The sequence below is a fragment of the Pygocentrus nattereri genome, chromosome 28 (assembly GCF_015220715.1).
Source record: "Pygocentrus nattereri isolate fPygNat1 chromosome 28, fPygNat1.pri, whole genome shotgun sequence".
Lineage (NCBI taxonomy): Eukaryota > Metazoa > Chordata > Actinopteri > Characiformes > Serrasalmidae > Pygocentrus > Pygocentrus nattereri.
The window spans coordinates 17,981,874-17,989,395 of record NC_051238.1 but is presented as its reverse complement, the minus strand read 5'-3'; the positions used below and the strand labels follow the sequence as shown (position 1 = coordinate 17,989,395).

The 7,522-nt window shown below is 40.6% G+C and overlaps 1 protein-coding gene across 3 annotated transcripts; it reads left to right on the top strand.

Moving 5' to 3' along the window:
* Positions 1 to 227: 227 nt before the first annotated feature.
* Positions 228 to 3,888, top strand: gpr37l1b (G protein-coupled receptor 37 like 1b). Of its 3 annotated transcripts, XR_001858959.2 has the most exons (3): positions 229 to 1,092; positions 1,918 to 2,824; positions 2,955 to 3,888. XR_001858959.2 is itself a non-coding variant. In XM_037535608.1 (2 exons), exons 1-2 carry the CDS (start codon positions 400 to 402, stop codon positions 2,761 to 2,763), a joined length of 1,539 nt encoding a protein of 512 aa, XP_037391505.1. In that variant the 5' UTR covers positions 228 to 399; the 3' UTR covers positions 2,764 to 3,888. The 3 variants fall into 3 exon arrangements, 2 of the variants coding, with proteins under 2 accessions (XP_037391505.1, XP_017576785.1); XM_037535608.1 differs by having other exon boundaries at positions 228 to 1,095; positions 1,921 to 3,888; XM_017721296.2 differs by having other exon boundaries at positions 1,918 to 3,888.
* Positions 3,889 to 7,522: the final 3,634 nt, after the last annotated feature.

Below are 7,522 nucleotides of genomic sequence, written 5' to 3'. Positions count from 1 at the left end.
AATCCAAACTCTTTGAAACCACTGAATGATTTGCCTTTTCCATTTGTTTTCTTTTGATCTTCCTCAGAGTCTGCAGAAGTGAATACCCCAGTACCCAAAAAAGTTCAGAATCTTTCATTTTGCCAGCAGAGGGCCTTGTCCTCTGATTCTCCGGAATAGAAAGAAGGAGAGGAGGCGTTCCCCATGCTGAATCTTATTGAAAGGGCTCAGCCATCCATGGACGTGCAAAGAGAGCTGGGTTTTGGCAAACAGGACTGCAGAACCCACTGTTTGGCATGAAGGATCACAGGCTTTGGCTGCATCGTGTCTGCATTTCAAACTCTGCGGGCTCAGTGTGAACTGTGCTGAAGAGGTCCACAACTATCATCATTTGTTGTGGAGATTACATGAACTTGAAAGATGGAGAAGAGCACATTTAGATTGATTTACTTAGTAATACTGGTTGTGCTTCTGGGTATCTGTGCATCGGGAGCAAAAACCAACAAGAAGACTGGAAAATCTGAGTGGAACCAACAAGAGGATCAAATGCTTCTTCCTAAAAGAGGAACCCTTGGCCATGATGGAGATGGCAACCTTGATCAAGATAATTTGCATGAGGACACGCAACAGGAGAAAATGCCTGTAGAACAAATTGAGGATGATGATGGAGGTTCTATGTACACACATTCTGAGGAGTATGAAGGAACTGTCTTAACTGTAACACCTTACTCAGACCTGTCCAATTCAACCATGACTAATAGCATAAATGATGCCACCACTGATGGCACAATTGCCAGAGACAATGTCACCAAAGGGGGCATCACAAGGATCCACAACCCACTGTTTCCAGTGACAGACAGCTCCTACAGTGCCTATGGCATACTCTTCCTGGCCCTGGTGGTATTTGCGGTAGGGGTTGTGGGTAATTTAGCAGTTATGTGCATCGTGTGGAATAACTACTTCATGAGGAGCGCATGGAACTACATCCTGGCCAGCCTGGCTTTCTGGGACTTCCTGGTACTGTGCTTCTGTCTGCCTGTGGTGGTCTTTAACGAACTTACCAACAAACGGCTGCTGGGGGATTTCTCATGCAGGGTTGTGCCTTACATGGAGGTGGGTCCAACTTAGATACAATGTGTTCCAAAAAATAAATACATAAATCACGCTGCTAACATCATAACAATATAAATAAATATTGTTACTCCAAAAAAAAGTATCCCCAAAATGATTTTAGGCTATTTTCAAGCATTTTTATTGGTCCATTCTTGATGAAATTTGAAGGGACAGCTGCAAATGATGTAGAAAAATATCAATTTTTTTGGGACCATGACAGTATCAGAAAGTATCAGTATCATAAGTGCACAGAAAGGTATGTAAGTGTTCTATATAGTACCAAAATAAAATGTTCTATAGAACCATTTAAAATGTTCTTTAAAAAAAACATACACAAGTTTTCCACTTGTGGAAAGAAACACTTAACCACACAAATAACCATTAATACCTTCAAATGGTACTTTGAGTGCTCATGGTTCTATATACAGTTGAATGCAAATATTTGTGCACCCCAGTTAAATGACTTAGTTTGTTGATTGGGGTAAAACTAATATATAAAATTTGGCCTATGCAAAAAATTTCTGCATCTTCAACTGTATAACATTGCCATCGCTAAAGAACCCTTAAAGAACCATGTAATACATCCAAAGTGTGCCTCTCTCTGATGATTGTAGAACAAATGCAAAAACTTCCTGTGAGAACCCAAAGGATTACAGTATGATTTAGTGGTTATGTGATATGTTACTTGAGGATGTGTAGCTTCATAGTGAACTATTTGAAATTAAGTATAGGTTAATGCCATTGATACATCTGGCAAGTAATTCATTAAAGGATATGCACACAAAAAGCTTTTAACTGCTCTGAAATCTTTATGTAACTGTGCAGGTGACATCATTAGGAGTGACCTCCTTCAGCCTGTGTGCTCTGGGTATTGACCGTTTCCATGCTGCCACCAGCTCCCTCCCAAAGGCCCGAAGAGTGGAGCGCTGCCAGTCTGTGCTGGCTAAACTGGCTGTGGTGTGGATCGGCTCCATGGTTCTAGCATCCCCTGAGCTGCTTTTGTGGCAGCTGCACCAGACTAAGTCTCCTTCTCTGGATGTCCAGGTGGACACCTGCATTATGAGTCCATACCCAAACCTTCCAGAGTCCATCTACTCCTTGGTTATCAACTACCATGATGCTCGTATGTGGTGGTACTTTGGCTGCTATTTCTGTCTGCCCGTGGTCTTCACTTTGCTCTGTCAGATGGCCACCTGCCACGTCTCCAGCGGTAGTGGAAGTTCTCCCAAGCGTCCTGAGGAACGTTCTCCGTCCAAAAAGCAGAAGCTCCAGCATGCTCAGCAGGTGGAACGGCAGCTCAACTGCACCGTCATGGCACTGGCTGTGGTTTATGGTGTATGTGCCCTGCCAGAGAATGTGTGTAATCTCACGCTGACTTATGCTCCCATACAGGTGTCTGAGGATGTGATGGCTCTCCTTACCCTCATAAATCAGTTCTTCCTGTTCTTTAAGTCTTCGGTGACACCAGTGCTGCTGCTGTGTCTATGTAAGACCCTAGGCCAAGCGTTTATGGACTGCTGCTGCTGCTGTTGTGAAGAATGCCAGCCAAGCATCTCCTCTTCCTCCCAAAACGTCGCTGAAGGCAAGCACAAGAGCACAAACGAGACCTCCTCCTCCATTTTCTTTGACAAAGCCAAGGACAGCACCACCATCTTATCAATTGGCAGCTGAGTCAGCTGACCCTGCTCCTGAGAGATGAGGTCATGAGATGACCTAGAACAGGGGTCTCAAACTCCAGTCCTGGAGGGCTGTTGTCCAGCACTGTTTGATAATTTCCCTGTCCAAGTACAGCTGATTCAAGGTTAATTACAAGGTTTAGTGGGCTGTGCAGGGACATCAGCAGTCTGTGCTAGACACTGGCCCTCCAGGAGTTACAAACCCCCAATCCTAGAATCATTCCTCACATCCACTTGCATCACATCTCCCAAGTAGTGGACATCTTGTTCTCCAGACTCTCTAACATATATGGAAATGCACTGAGCTCTTAGATGGTGCTAGAATTTTCCCATTTGCTACTTTGCTCTTTCTCTTACAATAGCTAAGATTTCAACATGGGTAAAGCCAATTTGTATAAAACATACTGCACCAGCATGTCAATATGTTACTGTAATGCCACCTCAAGATGCATAGATGGATCTGTAAATTATTAACATCTTCACCAGCAGGATATCAGGTCAAGTCTCTGTAGATTAGTAGTTCATATCATTCATTCATGCACTGTTTGTCAGTTTCCTCTGATACACTTGTGTACAAAGTTTGTGAATTTTATTAATAGTTAAGAGGATATTGTACATTTAGTGATCACTTCTTAGAATGGAAGAGATTCAATTAGGTAATAGGTCTTTTGTTCAGATAGAAATATCTTGTGAGACTTGGGTTTTGTTCATGCAACAACTAGTGCTTGATACTAATTTTAACAAATGCAAGAGTTTTGACCATAACCACTTTGCAAGCTTGCTCTTTATTTCTGTTGACTACTGTACATGCACTGAATTGTTTTAATAGAGTGTAAATAAACTGAGAATTTGGAAGCAAAAACTTATACAGAATCCAGCATTCAGTATTTTAAATACATTTTATTTAAATTAAGCCATATTTTGTACATTTGTACACACTGTGCATGGCTGATTTCAGGACTTGTCACTGAAACGATTTAATGATTTAACCATAAAACAATTATTTTATTATTAATTAGAAGTCTTGTACTTACTTTGGTCAAATCGTTGTGTGTAAATGATTCTAATTAAAGTGTAATGTACGAAATGTAATCAAAGCCTGAAGAATTGCACAATGAAATGTGACTGGTCTGAGTTTGTTCTGAATGTCTCTCATTGCCTGAAGGGAAAAAGTTTTGTCTGCTGAGGCCTAGTTGGTTTCTTCTTTCCCATAAGGTTCTCATTGTTCTCAAAGGAAGATGGGGGCTTCTACTGTGAATATCAATGTCCAGACTACAGCTGAGTTGCCAAGATACCATCCAAAAATTCACGTGGATTTCAGTTTGGCCAAGTCTGAGCACAAAAACCTTCAACTTTCCCACCTTTACTTGTTGTCAGAGTAATTGAGTTTATTCAGTTAACAGCAATATGTTTTTTTTCTACATGTTTAACTAGTGAACTCATAGTTGGTTAAGTGAGTGATGAATTATTGTTGTAACATAGAACAAAGGTATTGTTTTTCCACAGCCAGGGCACTATCAATCAATGTTTAGAAAGTCTGAAAAAATGCACCAAACCATACATGCATACATACTAATATGTTTTCTAGCATTTGCCTTTATATTACATCTGAGGACAGGAAAAGAAATGATGAACGAATATCTGGTTGGTCAAGAAAATGTCTAATCGTCCTGGTAAAAGAACTGTTTGTTACAGAGGCAGACATGGGTGTTCCTGTAGAGGGGTTGACCTCTTTAGACTCCTAGTCTTGGCCTGTGTTCAGTGGCTGTCAGGGATTGGGAAGACGACGGAGAGTGAGAATAGCCTCATTAGAGAGCTGGAACTGGACTTTAAGAATGAAGCACTATTGGCACTAATGACTGAGAGGGAACAGACTAGCCTCTGTTCACTGTAATGAAGGTACACCACAAATCAGCAAACTCCACCACCGTATATTTAACCTGCTGAAACAGTATTATTATTAGAATTATTATAATTAATAATAACAGGCTGTCCTGTCCAGGCTGAGAAGCGTGTCATTTTATGCTGTGTATCTCTTTTAACAAATTGTGTAGTTTAACTATTTCAGTAGAGCCCTCTGCAGTTATGACGTAAATCATGCAATTAACAATTAAACCATTTGTCTGCAGATGATGTGACATTTTAGACAAATTGAGGATGGGTAACATATGGCCTCTATTCTGATGCCAGTGCAAAACGCTGCAACTATACAAGACAAAAGCACAATCACAAGAGCCTTTTCAAAGGAAATGAATTTGCCAGTGTCAATGTGAATATTTGTGAATCAACACATAACCAAGGTGTTAGCAGTTAATGCTGCCATTGAAATCTACCAAGAACAAGCAAGTGTTGATATCAGACAACAAAACTGCAAGAAACTGAAAATACTGCAGTTTATATTTTTCTTAACAATGGAGTGGCATTTACCATAAAACTGTATTCAACAAACTGTACAAACTGTAGAAAATTTCAGTTACAGTGTAACTGGGTATCTTTAACTGTATTAATTGTTCTAGCAGTTCTCGTACACAAGTACAGTACTGTACAAAAGTCAGTGACGACTCTCCATTTATTTAATTTCCAGTCAAATTGCACAAAAAACTGTCAAAAAAGAAAACATATGCTATAAATAGGCATCAATAACAATGTATAATTTTTTTTGTATTCAGTATTTATTACAGCTTTCATTTTTTTTTTGAGATTTGCATTCACTTTTTTTTAAGGAAATGTGTACAAAATTTTTTTCACACCTCCAAGTTCAATCTTTGAAGTTGGTAATCCCAAACTCATTTAGTGATGTTGAAGTCTAGACTCTGGGTTTGTCAGTTATTGTTCTGAGAACACCAGCAGCTTCTTTGGTTGATTTGCAAACTTTCTCCTCTATGTCTATTTCCTTTGCTCAGTAATGGCTTATTGATACATACACATCCTTTCAGACGCATAGTGTTGAGTTATCTTGTCAAGGTATAAGGAATATAAGGATGGACAGAAACACCTTTACGGATCTGAAGCAAGAGTAGAGGTTGATTTTATCCTTTCTCTCAAAGGTGAAAGCTTTAAGTACTATCTATCTGATGGAGACAGTTTTAGTGGTCTATTAAGTTCTGAAATAGTTATTTAAACACCTCAGTGTCACTCCTGGACTGAGAATAATCCACCAACCAAAATATCCATCCAATAGTCTCCTGGGGGGCTGCATACTGTGACCACTGATGAAGGACTAGTTTCTAAAACAAACTGTGCAGCAGCAGATGAGCTACTGTCTCTGACTTTACATTTACCAGGTGGACCAACAAGGTAGGAGTTTCTAATAAAGTGGACAGTGATAATAAAGTGGACATAGTGGTTAAAAGCTCCAGCAACACTGGACTGTCTGATCTACTCGCTACTCACACCAGCGCACATTAACACACCACCACCACATCAGTGTCACTGCATTGCTGGGAATGATCCTCCACCCAAATAATACCTGCTCTATGGTGGCCCTGTTGGAGTCTTGACTATTGAAGTGGGTAAAAGGGGGCTAAAGTATGCAGAGAAACAGATGGACTACAGTCTGTAATTGTATAAATATAGAGCGCGAGATGTCGAGATGATAAAGACAATAGGCTATGACTGTGCCCTTCGTTGTGTAAGTCGCTTGTCATACATTTACTCTCATCAGAAATACCTCCTGAAAATGAAGAATATACTTCATAGAATTAAAAAAAGCTGGTCTCACTTTTGCACAGTTCTGTATTATTAAGGCATAACCTTAGCTGTATAAGCTGTTCGAGCTGCTTTAAATGAAAAAAAAAAAATATGCAAATACTTTATACCGTATTGCCTGGGTAAGATGACATCTTGCTAGGCCCACTCTCAGGCTTAAAAGTCTCAGAGCACTGAGAGGAGGATGTGTTGAGTGTGTGAGAGAATGTGTGCACCGTCTCATCTTCAGGCTAGGCTCAATGAGCGAGGACTAATATGACCTGAATGTCTCTCACTCGCACACAGAGGACTGTCTCTCCTCGCCTTGTTAAGGGGACAATGTTTGTTTTGTTTCGTAGGCTTCTGAGAGTGGAGGTTGGGGATTGAGGGTAGTGGGGGTGAGAGTGATTCAACACAGTTACTGAGGCAACCAGCTTTGGCCCCTAACATACAAATCAGGGTCCCAAGGCAGGAAAACCCACACAACCACAGTCCTAGACCACCGGGTATTCAGAAGACAGGAAACTCAAGTGAGTTTCATTCTGATTCAACAAGTGGTGATGCCAGTGCAAGGAGAAAAAAACATTTTCCATTGCATTTGTGGACAAACTTTTGTATTCAAGTCCCATGGCGACTGAAACAAGGGTAGGTGACGCAAGGTCAGGGAAAGGGGACGGGAGGCCCCATTTCTCTCCTTCTCAAGGGTCTAAAAACATCTCAGTCCACCCTTTCTCAATATGTGTGCCAAGCCAGTAAGAGAGAACAGAGCGGATCTGTTGATGTGGACTCAGTTCCCCTAATAGACCAGGTCGAAGAACAGAACACCATGCACCTCACTGATACAGAACACAAAAACAAAATTAGTAGGCTTTTGAAAATCTTGGTATAATTCAACGTCAAGTTACTGCAGAAACTGCTTACAGATGCCTCCACATTTACACATATATTTGCTTTGCACCTGCCAAGTTTCTGTTTTCTTCTTGGTTTTCCTTTGCTTTGTCTCATTGCTACACAAAGCCCTTGGCAGCTTTTTCAGCATTGCTCTGCATTATAGGATAATCATAATG

What these genes read in the sequence shown, in the direction of transcription:
- gpr37l1b (XM_037535608.1), top strand. Translation starts at nt 400, where the DNA reads ATGGAGAAGAGCACATTTAGATTGATTTACTTAGTAATACTGGTTGTG. An exon ending in TTGTGCCTTACATGGAGGTG is followed by an intron (nt 1,096 to 1,920) that starts GGTCCAACTTAG and finishes ACTGTGCAGGTG; the next exon opens with ACATCATTAGGAGTGACCTC.